The 24,079-nt window shown below is 36.2% G+C and overlaps 1 protein-coding gene across 1 annotated transcript in view; it reads right to left on the bottom strand.

Annotated features, from left to right (window-relative positions):
* LOC145259046 (E3 ubiquitin-protein ligase MYCBP2-like) overlaps nt 1-24,079 on the bottom strand; it is a 563,294-nt gene that overhangs the window by 202,616 nt on the left and 336,599 nt on the right. Inside the window, exon 55 of the mRNA XM_080116672.1 lies at nt 1,473-1,601. Coding sequence (XP_079972798.1) covers nt 1,473-1,601 — 129 coding nt within the window. The remainder of the gene's footprint in view (nt 1-1,472; nt 1,602-24,079) is intronic.

Genomic DNA, 24,079 nt, shown 5'->3' with positions numbered 1-24,079 from the left:
CGTTATTTTGACTCAAGTGTATATCTGTTAACATCTTATGTTTTTATATAGACTTATGTGGTTCTTGGTTGATTGACTGTGTCTTACTGTGGCGGATATATACTTGAGGTTCAAAAGAATGAAAATATGCTGTTGTCACAGCCCTAGTTATAATTTAGAAAGAAAAAACAAATATGTTGTTGCTGCAGTAAGTGACTACCATCAAGGGAATAAAAAATAAAACTAAGGAGGCCTCCAGAGGCGCCGGCTCTGCAAGTGATAATAATTTTGCAAAAAATGAAAAGTAAAATAAAAGAAAAAGTGACGACCAGGGATGTGAGAGAAATTGAGAGAAAAAAAAAAAAAAGGAAAAAAGGCTGAAAAACATTTTGAGGAATTCTCAACCTGGGGTCACATAAGTCTTCTACAAACGATTTAATGGTAATAAGAAAAAATTTAAAAAGGGGAAATATTTGGATAAAAGTAGCAGAATGTCATCTACACTAAATCTATGTTTGGTAAGAAATGGGAAGGCAAAGCTAATAGAGAGTGTAAAAAAAAAAAAAAAAAAAATTTTTATTGAAATGAAAAAATATTTTTATTTTTTTTAAATAAAATAATTTTTTTTTTAAATTAAAAATATTTTTCTTTAAACAATAAAATACATATTTTTTTAAATTAAAAATATATTTTTTTCAATAATAAAATAAATTTTTTTTTTAATTAAAAATATTTTTTTTAAATAAATTTTTTTTTTTTTTAATTAAAAATATTTTTTTACATAATAAAATAAATTTTTAAAGATTAAAAGAAAAGAAATTTATTTAAATAAAAAATTTTAATAAAAAAAGTATACATTTTTTTTTTTAAATTAAAAGAAATTAAAAAATGTTTTTTTTTTTTTTTTAATTCTTATTTAATTATTAAAAAAAAAAGAAAAAGAAAAAATTAAAATTTTAGCCAAATACAGGGTTGGTCCGAAAAGTAACAGGACTGGGTGTGCTGTGTGAGATATGGGAAAAAGAGGAATAAGCATGTTGCACTGTCAGTTAACATAATATCACACGAATAAATAATCTTAGATTTCCACGACCATTGCAACCACTGAGTCATGTTGCTATGAGTATCAAGGAAAAAGAATGACAAACACAGAGTAACAAAAAAAAAAAAAAAAAAAAAAAAAAAAAATCACTGTACTGAAACAACCTCCCTATCTACCTTTTCTCGCTCCATCTGACATTTTTCTTCTTTAAATTAGTTAATGACAACAGTCCCATTATTTTTCAGACACACCTTGTGAGATTAAAAAAAAATATCACAACTAATGTTGATATAAAAAAAAAAAGAAGAAAAGTCTGATGTCTGCAAATAACAGAACTCACATCCCTGGAAAGACGTATCATGCGGGTGGCTGAGTAGAAGGATGCAAGAGTTGTACACGTGTTTAGAAGGATGAGACGAAGATGATGAAGATGTCTACAAGTGGGTCTTACCTACGATCGAAGCTAGTTTATGGGGGCTTATACCGCAGGCGCCCAACAGCGAAGGTTTATTGCACGCGGCACTCTTCTCGGCAGATTTTTCGTGTCTCTTATGCGTGTCTTTTTCCGTTCTTATCTTACCTGAAAACCTCAGCAGGTGTTAGTATGGCATGGCGGTACTTAGTATATATTGTGGGAGGAGAGGATGGAAGGGGGGGGTAAAAAAGTTAATTGGGGGGAGGGGGAGAATGGAGCAGAGAAAAGGAAGAGAAGGGGAGGAGAGCAGAAGAGAAGGGGAGGAGAGCAGAAGAGAAGGGGAGGAGAGCAGAAGAGAAGGGGAGGAGAGCAGAAGAGAAGGGGAGGAGAGCAGAAGACCAGGTAGACAGAAGAAGAGGCAAGATCAAGGGAGATAATAGAGGAAAAGAGAGAGATAATAGAAGGAAGAGAGATAATAAAAGGAAAGGGGGAGACTATAGAGTAAGGAGGAGATAAAGTAAAGGGAGGAGATAAAGGAGTAAAGGAGGAGAAAAATAGAGTGAAGGGGGGAGAAAAGTAGAGTGAAGGGGGGGAGAAAAATAGAGTGAAGGGGGAGAAAAGTAGAGTGAAGGGGGGAGAAAAGTAGAGTGAAGGGGGGAGAAAAGTAGAGTGAAGGGGGGAGAAAAATAGAGTGAAGGGGGGGAGAAAAATAGAGTGAAGGGGGGAGAAAAGTAGAGTGAAGGGGGGAGAAAAGTAGAGTGAAGGGGGGAGAAAAGTAGAGTGAAGGGGGGGAGAAAGTAGAGTGAAGGGAGGAAATAGAGTGAAGGGAGGGACAATATAGTAAAGGGGGAGAGAGAAACAAGAATAGACGTCTGAATAATACAAATAAAAGAATCACTAGGGGTGACGATGACTAAGTGGTTAACGACACGGACTGGGTGTACCAAGTACGAATCCAGTTCGTTCCACAAAACACTTTCATCAAACCCACACTTGATCTTGTGTCAAACATCCTGGCAAAGGGCGTAAATATCATAAAAGATTGCTTAAAATTTCCAACTTACACGTCAACAACTTTAGCAGACATGATTTGGATTCACGATAAATCAATTTGATCCTGTCTGTTTAACACTTTGCGGTTATTTAATGCTGAAGCACAATACGAGATACATTGTATACACTTAATCAAATACAAGTTGTTGTTTTTTTGTTATAAATGAGGTTTGAAAGTGGATAAAATATCATTTTCTTTTTTTTTTTTTTTAAGTAGAATAGATTTTATAGTTTAACTGGGAGATTTCGAAGTGCAAAAAAAAAAAAACGTACCTAAAAAAAGTCGGAGTTTACAAAAGCCGAAATGTGAAAATAACAACCAAAATGAGAATCGTACCAACAGAAAAAGAAAAACAATTTTTTTTATATATAAACTTGTTAAAATTTCAGTCATCAGTAAATTTACCCATCTCAGACACAATTGCATCATGGAGGTTGTTTACCCAAATTAATATTACGTTTTTGAATTTTTGAGATGAGGAATGGTTATTCATATTATTTGCATTCTTTCTTCCGACTACTGTTCTCATCGTGAGTGTGATTTTCACAATTTTTTGATCAATGTAATCTTGTACCTTCTTTAGATGTATCTTGTCGAACTCTGGAACGTTTCCGTCAAACTTGAACAAGAACTCATTGCACAATGGTTAGAGTACTTGGAAAAAATCAATTGTAAAAGTTATATTCTCTTGAACGGTGAAGGTTTAATTCTCAAATTTGGATAAAAACATACACTTGCGAATTACTTAGGATCTCTATCCAGTTATGGCTGACAGAACGAGATCATGCTACCCCTATCAAGTAAATAAAGGGTTCTGTTCGAAATTCTGTCCAGATTCCCGAATTTGACAAGGTACACCTGAAGAAGGTCAGAGGTTACATCAACCGAAATGCTGTGAAAATGACACCCAAAATGAGAACAGTAGTCTGAAGAATCCAAATTAATGTTGTTTGTATGACTATTGAGAATGACTTGGATCATTATTTCACCTAAGAAAGATCCGATTATATTAAACTAGCGAGGGTACCTGGCGTTGCTCGGGTGTGAAGAGGTTTATGGTAAGGGTATTGATCAACGGAGCCCTAAACAATGTTTCATAAAAAAAAAAAAAATTAACCAACCCCTAAACAAAAAAGAAAAAATGTAAATAGCAGCAAGTACCTGTGCAAGTGAAAAAAAAAAAAAATTTGTAAGCAGACAGGCAGGCTAGAACCTGTAACGCTAAGATGAAAAGGAAGTGAAAAAAAAATGCGAATGGTTTAGTCAACACGCTCCCCACGACAAACGACTGATGACCTTCGAAATAAGGCTAGTCATTGCAAGGCGTATGATGACTTTGCAAAAATGTCGACGAAAAAAGTGACCCCTCCTTGTAAAAAACGGCCCAGTTGAAGGTGAAAGAAAGAATTGTTTTAAACTAATTTTTGGATATTTGTCAGCCAAGAGACTGAGCTTTCAAACAATATTAATTTTGTGAGTGTTGTGTCAAAAATTTTAGACATACAAACACACACACACTAACAGATGTTAGAGATTTGTATTACAGAAGATATTCATCCAATAATACCGTACAGATTAATTTTCCTGAAAAGTTTCATGCCAGACCTTGTATATATCAATGTATATACTGCCCTGACTTCTTCGTGTATCTTATCCCATGACACATGTATGCATTCAGAGACCATTTGACTTAGTGACTTAGTGATACTGTTATAAATTTCTGATTCCGATACAATTACCGATTCAGATTCCAAAATCAACAAAAAAATAAAATTTTGTTTCTTTTTTTTAAGCAAAGAAATCTCATCCACTTTTAAAATGTAAATTAAATTTTCTTTTTAATTCCAAACTTTTTCGTGTTTTTCCTTTATGTATTTTATCCAAAATTTTGATAAACTCATTAAATTTACATTCATATTTAATTGTTCGCTTTTCTATTCAACTCATGCCATTTTTCCTCTTAGTCATCCCTTAGTCATCCACTTGTGCCATTTTTCCCTTAGTCATCCACTCGTGCCATTTTTCCCTTAGTCATCCACTCGTGCCATTTTTCCCTTAGTCACCCACTTGTGCCATTTTTCCCTTAGTCATCCACTTGTGCCATTTTTTCCCTAGACTAGAAACTCTCCCCAAAATACCACATTCATCCTGTGGCTTGATTTTACTAAACGATGTACAAATTTTTTTACGATTTAATTCCCAAGAAAATCATTAAAAGATGAGTTTGCAACATTTACAAATTTTACTATGTATTTTTTAATAGGGTTCTTTGCATCTATGTATTTTTCAATAGGTTTCTTTGCATCTATGTATTTTTTAATAGGTTTCTTTGCATCTATGTATTTTTTAATAGGTTTCTTTGCATCTATGTATTTTTTAATAGGGTTCTTTGCATCTATGTATTTTTTAATAGGGTTCTTTGCATCTATGTATTTTTTAATAGGGTTCTTTGCATCTATGTATTTTTTAATAGGGTTCTTTGCATCTATGTATTTTTTAATAGGGTTCTTTGCATCTATGTATTTTTTAATAGGGTTCTTTGCATCTATGTATTTTTTAATAGGGTTCTTTGCATCTATGTATTTTTTAATAGGTTTCTTTGCATCTATGTATTTTTTAATAGGTTTCTTTGCATCTATGTATTTTTTAATAGGGTTCTTTGCATCTATTTGATTTTAATAAGGCTGTTTTCATTTATCAGCAAAGTTTTACATTCTGCAAGATCTTCAAAATGGTTCATTCAGAATTTTGTTCTAAACTGGTTTTACACAAGAGTTTATTTTTTTTTATATGAAAATCACTCCAGACAAGACATGAAGCCATTTGATGAAAGGATCTATAAAAAATGCTATTTCAAAGTCAAAAATCTTGCCAACGATAAGTGTTAGATGGAATAGATTACGACTCAAAACAGCAATTCTTTCCTCTTTGTCAGAAACATCGTTCATGGAAGGTGAGGACTAAAGGATAAAATAAAGGGAAGCGAGAATTATGAGGTTGCTGAAAGTAAATCTAGGATCAAATTTCTAATTTCCTTAATTTGTTTGGTGTTCCTATTTACAATGCCTCCCCACGGGACAGAGTTAGACACCAGGGTCGTTTTTTAACGTGGAGAAAAGAAACAAAAATTAAAAATTGTTTCAGTCGTGAAGGACTTCTCCTCCACTGACAGAGAACAAGAAATTGAAGTGCAGCATCTGAAGAACAGATACTACACTTTGATCGATTCAAAAAGTCACATATTTTCCGTTTCACTTCTATGGTTTTTAGGTTGATTAACAGATGACACAAGTATTCTCTGGACTCATGCTATTATCTCGAATGGATTTGGGAGCCAATGGTAGTTCCAATGCCACGATATCGACGGACAGGAGGAGCATAGTAAAGATTGCCTTTCAATCAAATAGTTATGTAACAAGATCGCGGACGTGCATATGGCAATTGTATGCAAATGACCAAGCAGTGTGTGAGGTGACGTCACAGCAAGGAAGAAAGGAAAAGATTATAAAAAGAAGAACGTGTGCACAGACCGATGGTCATACCAGAGAAGGACAGAGATAGGCATGTTACACGCAGTGGCTGAGGGCGACAGGAAAAGACCTATAAATAAACGCTGGTGATTTCACTAAGGAAAAAAGGGAGCCGAGTTGAATTACTTTCCTTGCCAAACAGTGCATACAAGCACGTAAGAAAATATCAGCAGCAGCGAAGGATGGCTGGCTGCGTAGAAAGCAGCAGCAGAAAAACACACATATGCAAATTAGGATGCGTTCGCGAGAAGACAAAGGAACAAAAGGAAAAAAAAACGCACCACGTGCTCGGGGTGGGGAGAGAAAGAAGGATGACGTCGAAAAAAATGGATGTGTAAATGTGAAGGCGAGAAATATTTTAATTTTTCTGCAGGCATTCAAAATTGTTGTAGACTCCTGAAAATTCAGAATATTATTGCTATACATCTTACGAGATGAGTGACCAATTTATGATTTCAGGTTCAAATGAACAGCTACAGCAGGAATTGGAATACACCCTACTAAAGCCTGATTGTCACAGTTGGTGAATTTCAAAAAATGCAATCTGGACGTGAGGACATTTTTAGAAGAACGATATACAATAAAAGCGTGTTTAAAACTTGTAAAAAATGCCACAGAAACACATGGAATGCTTCAGACTGCTTTTAGACCATCTTGTATGAATTGTGCATCAGTTTTGAGTGACATAAGAGATTCAAGGAAGGCAGGAAGTCTTTGAGGAATGATGATAGTTGTGGGAGGAGTAAGAAAGTCAGAACACTAGAGTTGATTGGCCAAATAAAGAATTTCATGGATAAGGACTGACATGTTTCTATGGAGACAATAAGTGCACAGTTTGATGTCAGTGTGGGAACTGTACACACAATTATTTAAGAGAAACTGAAGATGCGGAAGATTTGTGCAAAGTTTATCCCAAGGATGCTCCACCCTCGTCATAGACTAGTTGACCAAGATGGGCATCGAGACGGTTCCTCACCCTCTCAATAGTCCAGACCTTGCTCCCTATGATTTTTGCTTATTACCTAAGCTCAAGGAAAACCTGAGAGGCTGTCGTTATGAGAGAACTGAGATGAAAGAGGCTGCAACGAGGGTCATCAACACGCTCACATAAGAGAACTTCTATGGGGCTTTCCAGAAGTTGTTGGAACGATTCAACAAGTGCATTGCAGTCGGGGGAGATTACTTTGAAAGGGACTAGAGTTTCATGTGCATACTGTGACTAAAAATGCTTGCTGCTGCAAAGAAAAAAAAAAAAAAATACACAAAACCTCAGCTCACTGCAGCAGCGTCGTCCGTCGGTACTTCCCGTAGACTCGTTTTCACATCTATCCCCATCTGCTCCAGTGGCCTGTTTTTATAAAAGACAGAGTCCTCCAAATTTGCATATGTGCACGAGAGCACACAAGATTCTGCGAGACTGTTATATAAGGCCGCAGGTGCCATCTTTGACCCTTTTCAGCATCATGACGCTGCGTCAGTAAAGTGAGGCCGTTTAAGAGGTAAGCCTGCGTTCCCACAATTTTCGCTAAAAATGTTCACATGAAAAAATGTCTCGAAACTTCTTGCATTCACCTCCTATAACTGAAGGGTCATACTTATTTGACATGGTATGATTTCTATTGTATATCGGCCTAGTTTTGCGCATACAAGAACTGAAGTACGAAAAGTGGATTTAAAACGGTCTATTGCGGGGAGGGGAAGGGAGGAGAGGGGGGTCACACACACACACACCCTGGAGAAGAATATGGGAGAAACAAACACACAGAAAAAGAGTCTGCAATTAAATCAAACTTTCACAGCAAACCGTCATACCTTCGGTGTTCAGAACAAGTGAAGATGTATACGGATCTGCCAACGATGAAAAGAGAAACAGTAGAATTTATTGCACACAAAAAGAAAACAAAAAGAAACCAAAAAGAAAAAGGGTCCAAACTTTCTGAAGAAATGAAGGTAGTACTTGAGCTCTGCGCACCCTGTGGTAATTTTCCTAAAAATGAACTTTTACCGCATTTTCACGTGATTACATGTAAATAGTCCAAGAAAAAGTAAGGAACGAAGAGAAATTTATATTATTTAATTGGAATTCATTATTGAGATGAGTTTTATTTTTTTAATTTTATTTATTGAAGACTATTATCCTCATCTTTCTTAGATGTTGTCTCACAACGTTTCAACCAACTATTCAGCTGACCTTCGTCAGGTGGTAACCGCGACGGGATAAGAACTCCGAATCTCCTAACTGCATTTTCAGTGAGATGACAACAACTATGGATGGCAGTAATTGCTGAGAATACAGTTAGGAGATTCAGAGGTCCTATCCCGTCGCAGTTACCACCTGACTAAGGCCAGAGTAATAGTCGGCCGAAACGTCGTGAAGCAACATCTAAGAAAGACCAGGATAATAGTCCGCATTAAATAAATTAACAAAGAGAAATTTACACAAAATGAAATAAAATTTTAAACTTTAGAGTGACTGGAGAGTGAGGGAACATTTGCATATCAATTTAACGTAAATGATCACCCACTTCCAGACCATAAAATGCATACGTATTGTTTTTTTGTTTGTTTTTTTTTTTGTTTTTTTTTTTTAAATTTTTATTAGATCTTGATCATTTCTATATTTCTCGCAAGATTTATTATAGATGTACATGTTTGGTCCCGGATTCCTTTAAAGAAAAACATTGGTTATATATTACGTACTGTATCTGGTACCACACAAAAAGGTCATAAGGAGTCAAGGAGGATAGAAAGACCAAGAAGGGAGAGAACTAAGTAAACCTCTACTAGGCAGAAGTGCAGAGATTAATGGAAAAGAAAACTGAGTTTTCCAAAGGATTGGTTGGTTGTTTTTGTTTTACGGCATATCAACCCTTTTTGGGTTATTTAATGCCGAATCCAAAGATTTTGAAGAAAAATTTTTTTAATAGAATATATTTGTTGTTTTCATGTCGGTTTCTATTTAACCCATAGTTGGGACCCTAACAGGTACTACCACTCCGGGTCAGAGTGAACCTGGGAGCAATGATAATTAAAGGGTGGCTCCACACTCCCCAAATCCCACAAGCTGGGGCCTCACCACTGGATATAGTTTAAGGTCATATCCAGGATCCCCATTGAGGGATTTTTACCCTCTGCAAGGGGGCAGTCGGCGTATTCTAATGCCCCACCGACAGGGCCGTTTCCAAAGGAAGAAATAAAGATATTACTCGAGGGCATTGAAAAAGCTGCTGCAAAGAAGGTGGGATCCATCTTAACTGTGCTAAAACAATTACTCACACCTGAGAGTAAACAAACTACTAACTTTATTTTTTTTCTTTTTTACACGGTGGTCACCACTTATCAAGGCGCGGAAGCCACTCAGGGATAAGGGTTATTGCAAGTACAGTACGTTAGTGTGGAGATTTGATGAAGTGTTTACTTAAGGGGGCAGTTCATTAGGAATTTGTTAATGTTAGACTTGAACACATCCAAGTTGTAGTCAGGTGGGAAGCAGGCAGACGGAACAGAGTTCCACAGGCGTGCACTTCTAAGAAAGAAGCTTTGTTCATGGAATCCACGTTTTGATTTAGGTACAGGTAAAGAGTGGGGGAAATTTTTCACAGTGGATTCAGCTAGACGGGTGTTTTTCGTGAAAGATTGGCGAGGGGGGTAAAAATGCTAGCTGGTCATCCAGCCTTGCCCAGTCATAAAATACACTTAAATGTTATTTTAATTCATGAAAATTTTGTATTTATTATTATTATTATTATTATTATTATTATAAATTTGACTTGGACATGATCCCAAATAGTAACCCTTTATGTCCAAAAAGGAGACTATGAGGAGTTCAGCATGTTTGTTCACATTACATTTAAACTTCTGCGTGTTAGTACAATCAGAGAAGCAGGAAACAGGGAGGGAATTCCAAAGTTTAGGATAAGGATTAAGTGTTGGGTAGATTGTGAGACAGCATGATCAGTTGTAGTGGAACTTGTGTAGGACTAGGTTAACTAAGAGGACGGCTCAGTAAGAATTTATTTGAAGACGACCATGTTGTAGTCAGCCAGGAAGCAGACACTCTGTATTGCATTCCACAAACGGTTCTAGGGAAGAAACTCTGTTCATGGAATTTTTGTTTTGATTTGGGCACAGATAGTGAGTAAGTTGTTGGCAATTATTTCAGCTAGGCGAGTATTTGTTGCAAACGAAGTGGTGCGAAAATGTTTTGTTCAAGAGAATTAATTTTGTTAATTAAACATAATTCTTGCGTGAAGATGAATGCCACTTCAGAATATATCGGTTGGGATATAAATGCGTGGTATGCAAAGAAATTAAATCATTTTCACATGACCTCTACGAAGCTATTATTCACCCATATATGGAATATTGTTGCCATATCTGGGCTGATGAATCTGTCGATAGTCGCTCACTCTTAGACAGGATTCAAAAAAGGTCTCAAATCTAATCCATCACACACTGTCAACCAAGCTCCAACTCCTGTCCCATCGCCGCAATGTTGCATCCCTGTGTCTGTTTTACAAGTGCTTTAATGGAATGTGCTCTAATCAATTTGTAGCACTTTTGTTCCTCCGACGTACATACCCCCCCCGACTAGCCAAACTAGCAGCAAAATTCCACCTCTTCACTGCTACAGCCCCTACAAGCCAAAAAGACTTCTACTCTAATAGTTTCTTCCCTCGAACTGCTAAACTTGGGAATTCCCTGTTTTTTTTGCTTTTTTTGCTTCTCTTACTGTACTAACAAGTTTAAATGTAATGTGAACAAACATCTTGCTGCTCAACTCTCCATACTGTTATACATGATCCCAAATAGTAGCCCCTTACGTCCAAATGGCAAGCATGTAAGAGGATGTTGACACTTTCTGTAAAAACTGCAAAAACAAGGGTATATAAGAGGGAAGCTTGTAAATTTAATATTCCCATGAAACTTACTCGTTTCAAAGAAGCTGGTGTAATTCGCCTAGGATGAATGCCACTTCAGAATATATCGGTTGGGATATAAATGCGTCGGATGCAAAGAAATTAAATCATTTTCACATGACCTGTCTCAGAAAAATCATGAACATCAAACGACAAGATCTCAACACTGATGTTTCTAGTTAGAGAGTGGGGGGGGGGTGCAATTGTTGATAGTGGTTGTAGCTGGATGAGTATTTTTATGTTAAAGTTTGGCAATGAGGAAACCATATATAATAAAGGGTATAGAAAGTATACAAGCTTTTATTTAGAAGCAAATATAGGTGCCAGCATTCGCCACCAGCTGGTAATGCATCATGATTTCACAAATTTTTTTTTTTTTAAACATTTTTTCACTTCAAACAACGCATGTTGTCAGTTGGACATAACGGGCTATTATTTGAGATCATGTCCAACAAGAGACTGTGAGGAGTTGAGCAACAATATGTTTGTTCATATTACATTTACCCTTCTGTATGTTCGTTCAATTATAGAAACAGGAAACAGAGAGAGAATTCCAACCTTTAGCAGTCCAACGGAAGAAACTGTTAGAGTAGAAGGCTTTCTAGCATCTGGGGATTTCTACTGTGTAGGGGTGGGATTTTGTTGTTTGTTGGGTTAATCGAGAGTATACGTCGATGGGGGGCATGTACTATGAGTTCATCAGAGCACATTCTATTAAAATACTTGTAAAACAGACACAAGAATGCTACATTGCAGTGATGGGACAGAGATTGGAGCTGGGTCGATAGTGCGTCGTTTTACTAGTTGAATGATGACGAGTGTTCTGAGAGGATTGAAAATATACACATACCAATTAAGCTGGTTTAAAGTAAACATGACAATTTTGAAACCATATAGAATTTTTTTTTTTTTTTTTTCATAATTTCAATTGTTTTTCAAAAACAGATTTTAAAACACCATCTTTATGTTGCCACAGAAGCATGCGCAGGTATCGCAAACTGGACACAAACGGACAAGAGGCCAACAAAAATAAGTGGATGGAAAACAAAATATCGACAAAGAAAATAAGTTTTCAAAGATATATAATAGTATTCTTTGATTGAGATTGTCGGACTGACTTCCTCATCTTGGTTGTTATTGTCATAACGTTTCGGCCGGGATGAAGTAAAAATAATAAACAGAGAGACCCACTGGAAAGTGAGAAAACTTAAAGAAACCGCTCACATGCTCGGGCATAACAACCTACTGAGCAAACAAAGCATAGAGCTGAATGCAATTTGGACACCTCTGATAGAGAGAGAAAACCTTGAATAACAACATAGGTTTAACATTAACAAAAACCAACTAAGAATTGTCCTAGTGACATATGGCCGAGTGGTCCTAGACGTTGTATAGTGCTGAGTTCAATCCTGAAGGAAGGCAGTGAAAAGTAACATTCAAAACAGAGAATTAACAACTATGTCCCAGAGCCCAGCTGGAGTCCGAACACGGTACCCCCGTAATAATAATAAAGGGTTGGGTTCGAGACTCCTAACAAACGGTTCCCCAGTTCGATACAAAACACCTGATGAAGGCCGGATGGCAAAACGGCCGAAACGTTGTGATTATAACAACCAAGATGAAGAAGTCAGTCTGACAATCTCAATCAATGAAAACACCTCATCTCAAAAATACAGACAATTACTATAATAGTATTCCTTTCAAGGTAAGGGAGGGTATGACACCCGCAGACTAAGAAAACAAAACTGATGCGTACGTAAAGCGCACGATGAGCAGAAAATATGCGTAACAATAATACAGAGAAGTAAAGAAAGATGATTCCAATATAATGACCGATTCTGATTCTTTATAAAATACCTAAATATTTTTAATTTGGTATTTTTTCTCCAATTACCGTAAAAACGCGTGTTAAACGTGCAGATATTTTCTCAAACATAAAATCAAAACACTTATCGGGGATGATCTATAGATTTTAGTTAAAAATCAATCAATAATTGTTATTGTTGTTGGCGTACAAATCACCCCTATTTGAGAACTAAATGGAATCAACCAGTCCTATGAATACCACTGGTTGCAGAGACTAAATGGAGACATTCATACCATGCTTAACCGCATGATACGAACACGTTCCTCTCGTACCACTTTATATTTTTTTTCAATAAATCGATTCACAATAAAAAAAATACTGAAGAACAAGAAAAGTGAAGGAACCGATTTGCCTTGTCACCGCTTCCGGTAGCAACTACGCCAGAAGTTAGGAAGTGTATCAGCTAACAACAATAACATATCTTTATAATAATTTCATAAACAGATTTTTTTTATAAAATTTCAAATTAAATAAAAACTTATTTATAATTTTGTTATCAAAAGTACAAAAAGACTAATTGTGTTATTTTTCTCCATATAATTTTGTTAATTTTTATTGTATTATTTTTCAGTAAATGAACTTTTCCTCTATTTTATTTCAATAAATCGATTCACAATCGAAATACTGAAGAACAAGAAAAGTGAAGGAACTGGTTTGCTTTGTCATCGCTTCCGGTAGCAACTACGCCAGAAGTTAGGAAATATGTTAGCCGACTATAGCCCAGATTTGGCAACTATCCGTTATTTTGAGTTTCGTTTGGAACCCTTTACTTTATGGGGGTAGCATGTTCTTGTTGTGTCAGTCATGATTGGATAGAGTTCCTAAGTAATTTGCAATTGTATTTTTTCAGTGTCTGGTATCCTCAGTGTGGTCGACCAAAAAAAAAAAAAGAATTGTGAATTACTTAGTTTTGTGGGGCACAAATCACCCCTATTTCAGAACTAAATGGAATCAACCAATTCTATGAATACCACTGGTTTCAGAGACTAAATGGAGACATTCATACCATGTTTAACCGCATGCTACGAACACGTTCCTCTCATACCATTTTAGTGGCTCCTGTATTCTTTATGATAAATATATATATTAATTTCTACATGACTTGTGAATCCCAAAGAAAATGGGTTGAGAAATGCCTAGTAATGTTACTAGAAGCTCTGTCTTTCACCTCCCCGCCTAAAAGATCTCAGAGACCCCCTATACGATAAATTTGGCCACTGCACACCAGAAGTCTTATAACACCCCCTCTTGGTGGGTGGTACGGACCACATTGGGAAACCCTGCTTTAAACAAAATCAAATAAAAAAAGATGATCAAAAGAATCTTTTTGGCATCGGAAAATTCAGATTCATCGTCCGAACACTTACTATTACCCATATGCATTGTAAATAAATGCCTAAAAAACTTTGGAAAAAAATTTAGAACATTTGAAACTTTCATTTCTGACTTTTAAAAATTCTTCTCAGATCCCCATTTAAAATGATTCAAAGTTTGGAAAGCGATTACATCCAATTATTTTATACAATTTTCTCTTAAAAAAAAAAAAAAAAAAGCTGTAGTTTTATAACAATACTAGCAGATATACTCGCTGTTGCTCTGTATTAAATGTAACGTTAAATTTCTTTAAAAAAAAAAGTTTTTAAAAAAGTTAAAAAAAACAAAAAAAAACGGAAATATGCATGCTTTTTTGTAAACCGTTCACTTCTGAAAAAAAAAAAAAAAAAAAAAAAAAAAACTAAGCTGAGATCAAAACCAAAACCAGTGAGTCAGGTACGCTAACCATTAGACCAGCTTGTTATGATCTTTAAAAAGTGTTTTCAAACCTACTTATTCTCAACATAAGAAAACTGTCATGTGAATGATTCACATATGCACAGTCATGAAACAGTTGACAAATAGATAAAAATCCGATGACTCCCAAATACCGATTTTTCAATTTTGAGCCCCTAGCAGCCCTTTTTTTCAGATGAAAACCCGATCAAAAAGTTTTCCATGTCTAAATACCCTAGACACCAAATTTCAAGTGTGTAGATCAAAAATTCATTGAGAAGTGTCCTCACACACCAACCCACGCACACACACATTTTCACTTTTATAGATAGATAAATTATAAACGCCGACACAATCAAACAACGTAACCTTTTTTTTTTTACATAGGCATCACCACTCATCAAGGCCAAGAGGCCACTCGATGATAAGGGTTAAGGAGTAGATAGGCTCTGTCTATCTACCGGCTTCCATACTCCTTCTTTGCCTATTAGTCAGGCGCAGAGACACTATCACAGTGATTCGACAAAACACTCAGTGGTAGATCTTGTTTCTTGTCTAGGGCAATGAACGCTGTTTTCCCCACTCCCGACACATCCCACCCCTCAAAACTGGGCACTTGGGAGTACTTGAGTACCACATGTGTCTGTGCAATTAGATTGAGTTGACCTTTTTCTGATGGGTTGAGGGTACTGGATTGACAGTTCCTGGCTGCTGTTTCCGACTGGTAGTACAGGAGCCCTAACTCTTTGATAGCACTTAGAGCGGCTGCTCCATCAACAGTTGTATAATATTGGGATGTTTGTAGTGCCATGTCGTGCATGGAAAGGGACCCTGCACTCATCCCCGGTGGGCTTTCCTGAGGCCACAGTCCTAGTTGAAGAAAGGTCAGCTGATGGTCTACTTGTGTTGCATGTCTGATAACCTGCATAACCTCTTGTTCCGCTCTCCCTTACCTAAACTGAAACTCTTTAAAAAAAAAAAAAATGATGACAGTACAATAAAAAAATAAGCTTAAACCAGGCTTAGGGACAAACAAATCCAACTTTCCTCCTCCCTTGAGGCTTGCATTTACAAACATCCATGGGATTAGAACTAATTTAGCTGATGTTGAAGCATTTCTCCTAACAAATACCCCGGATATCTTAGCACTAAGTGAGACTAGCCTCCACTCCTCCATCCCCTCTAACTACTTTAAAATGCCTGGCTATCTCCCATTTTGCCGTAAGGACTCTGAAAGACATATGCACGGACTTGGAGTCTACATTCGTAACACCCTCCCCGGACGATCAAGCCTTTATGTGCTTTAGACTAAACATACAACATAACATTAGCTACTTTTATTTTCTCTACCGCTCTCCCTCAACCAATGACTGCACCATAATAAACAAAGTCTCTGACAGTATAGACACAGCACTCTCCCTCTAAGTACATGTATTTGGTAACTTTAATGTCCACCACAAAAAACTGGCTTGGATTCTCTACTTACACAGATGCAGCGGGCAGCACAACACAAAGCTTCGCTATATCTCACTCCCTATCACAAATGGCTACGTTTCCAACCCGTTTCCCTGACCAGCAAGAACAATGCGCATCACTTCTAGATCTGTTTCTGACCACAGTTCCCGAAGATTGTATAACAAATGCTGACAGCCCACTCAGGAACGCTGATCATGCAGTGATAATGGTCGAAATCGCCCTAAACTCTAGACCCAAAACTGAAGAGCCAGTGCTCAAAACAACAAGATATTATAAAATGTCTGACTGGGAAGCCATCAGAGATCTTATCAAAGATGCCTCATAGGGAAATATTTTATATTGCTCAAAGGCAGCATGCATACCACAGATTTAACCGACATAAGTCCAGTTCAAATAAACAGAAGTATATAGAAGCTAGAAGTAACGTTAAGAAAGAAATAGCGACAGCTAAGAGAGAATTTACTGAAACCGCTAAAAGCGCATCGAAGCACAAAAATTAGGAACTCCTGACTTCAGGAAAATCTACAACAGTGTAGTAAATAATGGGCAATCAACAATTCCCCCACTAACCAACAATCACGAGGTTGTTTGCTCAGCAACCAACAAGGCTAATATGCTTACCAGTCGGTTTGCCTCAAACTCCACACTGGACCCTCCAACCACCCCCTGCTTGACTTTCCTTTGTGGACAGACGCCACGCTAGATGATCTAAAAATCACCCCTGCTCAGGTGCATGCTATCATAAAAAACCTTGACACTTCAAAAGCATGTGGACCCAATCTCATCCCAGCTGTGTTATTAAAAAAGTGCTTAGCCGAAGTAACTCCAGTTCTCTCCAAACTCTACAACAAATGCCTTAATGAATCTTGCTTTCCGGGCTGTTGGAAAACTGCTTCTGTGGTACCAGTATTCAAGAATTCTGGCGAAAGAACTGACCCATTAAATTATCGCCCCATTAGCCTCCTCCCACTTTTTGCCAAAATATTTGAGACCATAATTAACCATGCTCTAGTCCAGCACCTTAAAGATGCTAAACTTCTGACTGACAAACAATATGGATTTAGACAAGCCTGTTCCACAGCAGACATCCTCAATGTAATCTCTGAATGTATATACCATTCACTGGACAAAGCGGGGGAGGGCAGAGCGGTAGCTCTAGATATATCTAAGGCTTTTGACAGGGTATGACATGAGGGTCTCCTCAGGAAAATTAGATCATACGGTATCACTGGTAGAATACTTAACATAATTAAATCCTTCTTAGATAAGAAAAAAATCCAGGTTGTCCTCGACGGTCGTACATCTAAACAGTGTGATATAAATGCGGAAGTGCCTCAGGGGTCTATCCTCGGACCTCTATTGTTCCTAATATTCATTAATGACCTCCCCGACAAAATTGCCTCTAAGATGGGTATATATGCTGATGACACCACACTCTATAACAGGCATGATAGGAAAACAAATGAACACATATCTAAAGAAACGGCAAAAACACTAGAGGATGACTTCCAATCTGTAGTGAAATGGGGACAAAAATGGATGGTCACATTCAATGCTGCCAAGACTAAACTGGTTTCCTTCAATAATTACAAGAAACCTTCTCTGCCACCAATAGCAATGGCCAGTGACTCTTTATCTGAGAGTACATCTTTCAAACTGCTTGGCCTAACGTTTATAGGAAACATGAGTTGGAACAATTAAATTGAAAGCATTGCAAGGGCCGCTGCGAAGAAGGTAGGCTCTCTCTACCGTGCTAGAAAACTACTAACACCCAAAAGTATCCATTCGCCCATGTATGGAGTATTGCTGTCACATTTGGGCTGGTGCATCTGCTGCTAGTCTCTCGCTCCTAGACAAGGTTCAAAAGAGAGTCGCCAATCTGATAGGCCCTGAACTGGCATCTAAGCTTCAGCCTCTGTCCCATCGATGAAACGTTGCATCCCTCTGCCTGTTCTACAAGTATTTTAATGGTGAATGCTCTGGCGAACTGCAGACACTTGTGCCCCACGACGTAGACACCCTCAACAAACCCGACAGGCAGCTAAATCCCACCCCCACACAGCGGAGATCCCTAGATGTAAGAGATCTTTCTACTCCAGTAGTTTCTTTCCCCAGAACTTCTAGACTCTGGAATTGCATTCCAGGTTCCTGCTTCCCCAACTGTACTGACATGCAGAAGTTCAAGTGTAACGTGAACCGACATCTTGCTGCCCAAATCCCAACATAGTACCCCAGTAGTTGTTGCCTTGTTTGGGGTGTAAATGTAATTAAAAAAAAAAAAAGTGTATAGTAGACATTGGACAATAAAGTAACCGTTAGTAATGGAGATTCGGTAAATTTGTTGACTTATATGGAACGGCTCATCAAAAACTTTCTATAATTTATCCTCTTTAATCAACAAACTAATACGACATAATCACGTTGACACACCAGTTCCTCCTGGATCACCGAAGTTAAGCAATGTTAAATCCGGTCAGTACTAAATGGGTGACCATTTGAGACTTCCAGGTGCTGTATGTGCTCTCTGCTTATCTTTATTAGGAAATACCTATTGACCCTAGTTTTGAAAAGACCAAGGTTGTAGATAGAAGGAAAGCAGTAAGCAGCAAGTGAGTTCCACAAACTTGCAATCCTTAGAAAGAAGCTATTCGAATAGGAAGCTGTATTACAATAAGGTATCAAAACAATGAATTGATGAAGACCACTAGACCAACGAGTCAAACGAGCTGTAACAAAGGAAGCAGGGGATAGATCAGACAATTCTGAGAAACACATGTCAATAGTATTTGCAGAAAAGACTGAGACTAGCAGCATCACGTCTGAGAGAAAGGTTGCAGTGAAGAAGAAAGTATGCGACCAATCAAATCACAGATACGTTTCTGCAATTCATCAAGACCATTCAAATGGGACAAAGATTCACCATACGTGATCTGATAGTAGGTTTGAAGAGATAGAGAATAGTTTGGGGTGCGAGAAAGCCACTTGATGTATGGAGCTAGAAAAAAAAAAAAAATTAATGGTTTGTCGTGATTAATTTCCACAAAAAATAAAAATAGGACTCAAAAATCCAGAATATATTTAATTTTTAGAAACGATTTTTCTATTAAAAGATTTGTAGCGAATGATGTTCGCTTTTCAGCACGTGTTACCAAAAATGATGTCCTTAGATGCTGGAAAACCTTCTACTCTAATCGTTTCTGCCCTAAAACCATTACACTTTGAAATTCCCTTCCTGTTTCCTGCTTCCTTGACTTTCCTAATGTGCAGAAATTTTAATGTAATGTGAACCAATATCTCCTCCACAGTCCCCTGTTAGACGCAATCCCAAATAACAGCCCCTTACAGTCTAAGTAGCAATTTGCCTTGTTTGCGATGAAAAAAATAAAGTAAATAGATTCGATAATTACATAATAAAATGTTTTTTTTATTTTAAATAAAATAGATCAAAAGGATCAATAGGGATCCGTGGCTCAGTGGATAGAGGCTTTGAGTCTCTACATTGCCCGAAGATAGCGGTTTCAATCCTACCCAAAGCAAGCTACAGGATTAGTTGGCCAAAACATGGTGAGGAGACAACAACTATGGAAGGCAGTAATTACTGCGGATACAGTTAAGAGACTCAACATTCCTATCCTGTCACGGTTAATCACGTGACGAAGGCCAGAACAGTTAGTCAAAACGTGATGAAACAACAACAACTATGGAGATAACAGTCCACAAATAAATAAATAGATTAAACTAGTTTGCTTGAAGCATTATTTAATGTGTATATAAAGGAAATTTAGATTTAAAAAAGGCAAAACAATGCAAAGATGTGATGGATAGACTCAAATTGATGCAGCTTAAAATATAATGGTCCAACTAGCTATACAGTTTCACATTATATATATATATATATATATATATATATATATATATAAATAAAATGGCACAACAGTTAAACAGCCGAATTATAAAACACAGGGTCCGGAGTTCGATTCCTAAAGAGACAAAGTCGAGCTACGCTGACGAGAGGTAGCAATCTGGAAACATGCATGTCTATAGATTACGGTTTTAAAAATAATTAAAAAAATATTTTAATATGTCCAATTTTCTAAGTAAAACAAACTTCAAGACGATACTTAGTTTAGAAAAAAAAAAAAAAATCAAGAAATCTCTCTCTCTCTATATATATATATATATATATTTTTTAAGACAATATTTTACAAGTAGGATGCGTCAGGCAGTCAGGTGGTGTGTCCGTGATAAAAAATATTTTTAAAAAAGGTTTGATTTTTAAATATTTTTAATTTGTTTTTCTTTTGTTTTTTTTTATTTTCAAATCTAAAAACATAATATAGCATTTTTATTTTCAAAATTATATAATGCTTTCTGAAGTCAAACTATAATTGGTAAAAATAAACTTCAGCTTATACTTGACTTGTCCACCATGTTTCAGCCATGAATGTCAAACAGTCTTTGTTTTATCACCATTATTATAAGTCCATTTGGATGTGACATGTAATATCTATATATTCTGCTTGTTACACTTTGAAAAAGACCAAATTTTTTAGGGATCCCCCCACCAAAAAAAAATTGGGCTTTAAATATGATAATCTGGCAACCCTGGACAAAAATATGAGAGTAACCTCTCTTTGATATAGCCTTTTCTTTGAATTTCTTATCTTCTATATATATATAAAAGGTAAAATGTGTGTTAGTGTGTGTTTGTATGTCTTGCAAAAACTCGCGAAAACTTTCCACACAGGCAACGGATTTTTGCTAGATTGGTATCATTTTGAAGCTCGAACTTTCGGACGACAAATATCGAAAAATTGGCTAAAACATTAATTCCTTCCCCCTCAACAGGTCGGTTTCCTACAGGGAGGGGTAGCAAAAAAATCCTTCCTTCATTTTCCTTTTCAACTACTACTACTACTTTGACCTAGAAAACGATGTTCGTTTAACCACCTGCTGTTTTTTTAAACGTTTAATTTTGTCAGTTCTCAGTTCTGTCTCTTTAGCGTCGGGGTAACGTGTCAGACTGTTTTTCCGCCTTAGCCTCAAGGCTTCGAGTTCGAGCCTACCTCCCTACAAAACTTTTCATTTTTTTTCCTTTTACACCTTTAAACACCCGGATAACATTTTTTTTTTTTTATAATATTTAAATGCCCTTTTTGTTTTAATCTACCCCCCCCAACACACCTCCAAACACCCGGGCACCCCCACTAGTCTATTATATAAGGGGCAAAATGTGCACGAGCATATTTGTATGTCCAGCAAAGGCTTTTTTACACCTTTTTATATACTCCCTAGATTATAATATCTAAAATTTGCGAAGGGACATCGTATCTACATTTATTTACATCGACTTTTATAAAATTCACACTGTTTCATCTTCTCGCGTGTTTGTTGGTCTTTTTCAAGAACCACATTACTTTATCTAAAAACATAGGATATTAACTAATATATACTCGAGAGTCAAAATAATGAAAAGAATATTCTCTTGTCATAGCCCTACTAGAGAGCCAATTTTCTATTGAATATATATACGATGTCAAAACATCGTTAAATTCACTACTCGTTCAGCAGCCGCCAATAGCGTAATGGTTAGGAGCCTTGACTGCCGTACAGACGGTTGGGTTTCAATCCTGGCTTGAGGTAGTTGCCTGTCTAGCCGCACTGATGAGCTGTGAAACAGCAAAACAGTTCTGTATGTGGATGACTATATATATATATATATATATATATATATATATATATATACACTACCAAATTATCTCCCCATATAACTGAACAGTGACAAAACAAAGAGTGTTGGCACTCATAACTTAAACCTGGTGGACAATTTAGACACAGACTTTTTTTTTTTACTTGGTAGTCACCACTTATCAAGGACCAAAGGCCACTCGAGGATAAGGGTTAATGAATGTAAAGTGGTAGTGTAGTAATCACTAATGGTGTTGGGCAGATTTGGATTATTTATGAGGGCGGCTTACAGAGAACTTGTTTACATTGGATTTGAAGGCTACCATGTATTCAACCGGGAAGCAGGCCAAACGTTCATTTGTACCTAAGGTCAAATCACTGAAAAGATCAAATTTTTATTAATGATTCGAAAGATCAAATTTAAGGGAAGTATAAAAATTCAGTAAAGGGCAGAAAGCAGAAAATGTTAATGGGGATAAAGAAGCTTGACGCCTTGGTATCAAAAAATAAAATATTAATACGCAGGTTTCGTCCATAAATTACACCTTAAAGACTGACAAAAAAATCGCTTTCTCAGATATTGCTATTATTAATTTTATAATTATAATTCGCTTTGATTCTTGCCCAAAATTCCACCTCATATCAAAAAAAAAATAAATAAATAAAAATTTAAAGGAAAAATGTATCCATAACAAAACAAAAATATCATACTCCAAAAGTCAAGTAAACTAATCTAGTAGTTTTATTTTTATAAAGAAAATCACTTTTAAACAGTTAATAGGAATTCGTAGGCATTTCGGCTAAGGATTTTTATCCTGCGCTCCTAAAATCAATAGAGGTTAGACCATTCCTGTAATGACTCGCTCCCTGTTAATTTTGTGGTGGGAGTTAAGTTCTGTGCAGTTCTAGGAGGTCCACCCTCCCAGGCCTTGCCTTCTCTCTTTGAGAAGGGGGTTAGTTTATTGTTAATCGCCTGAGGCGCCCTCACCAGGGAATGCCGATGGGGTTTCCCAGGCACTTCTTGCCGGTCAAAGTGTGCCTCCTCGGGGGCACAGACTTCTCAATCCCACTTTCCAACCCTGGTGTTTGTCGAAGTTCTTGCAGTGGGAGAGGACTAAACAAACACAACATAAAAATCTTGTGAACTTAAATTACGCTGAGTTATCCCCCCTTCTTTTTAGATCGCTTTCGAAATGGCGGACAAAACAGCCCTTCTTCAATTACTCATAAAATTAAATTTTCTCATGAAAAATTAAACTACTGGATCAATTTACATGATTTTTGGAATATGATATTTTCATTTTGTCACAGATACATAAATCATAAAAATGTTTTCTTTTTGTTTTTTATCATAGTGGAAATTCTGGATAAAAACCTTTGATTTTAATAAAAGAATCAACAAAAGATAATATCAACTCTGTATTATTGCCATTATAAAAAAATAATAAAAGAACGATATCGAACAGACAGCGATAATAATAAGTTGTATTCTGACGAATAAACCATCTACAGTATGAATATTATCATTATTTACCGCCTGAGAGGTTCTTCACGTGCCCATGCAAGGGGACAGGAACTCGTTTAGCTTCCTCTGTCGTTTCTGGAAGAGACACCTGGCGGACATGTTGTGTGCTGGACCTGATTTTTAAAGTTTCTTTTTCTTAAATGAAGAAAGCAAAGTTTAAAAAGAAAAGTTTATTTAATGAGTTTCTTTTTCTCTTGGGTATTTTAAGCGGCAGTTTTTTTTTTTTGTTATTGTTTTTTTTTTTTGTTATTGTTTTTTTTTTTTGTTGTTATCTGAAATTTAAAAATATTTTATAACGTAAAAATTAATATGTGCAGAAATTATGCTTTAGTTGAATTGTACAATCGATAATAATATAAAGTTTTTTGATAAATTTTTAGATCAACACCCACAGATAATTACATGTGAACACCCTAGAAAAAATATCGAAAAAGAAATGGCAGAAAAAAAATGTTAAATTAAAAAGGGAAAAAAAAAAAAAAAAAAAGTTGAAAAAAGCGAAAAAAAAAAAAAATGTCAAAAAAAGGCAAAAAATGTCAAAAAAAAAAACAGAAAAAAAAAATGTCAAAAAAATTTTTTTAAATGTCGAAAAAAGAATGGCGGAAACAAGAAAAACGGGGAAAAAAAAACGAGAAAAAAAAAAAAAAAAACGGAAAAAAATATGAAAAAAAAAAAAATCTCATTTTTCTTTTTTGTGACTGGCAATTCGTCCAAGAGGATTAATATCTAATAATTTTTTAAATAACATGTGAACACCCTAGAAAAAATATCGAAAAAGAAATGGTAGAAAAAAAATGCTAAATTAAAAAAAGGA

Source organism: Euprymna scolopes, chromosome 34 (genome assembly GCF_053919585.1).
Source record: "Euprymna scolopes isolate OS-2025 chromosome 34, ASM5391958v1, whole genome shotgun sequence".
NCBI classification, from domain to species: Eukaryota; Metazoa; Mollusca; class Cephalopoda; order Sepiida; family Sepiolidae; genus Euprymna; species Euprymna scolopes.
Note: the sequence above shows the minus strand (reverse complement) of the source record. Positions and strands in the feature narration are given on the sequence as shown.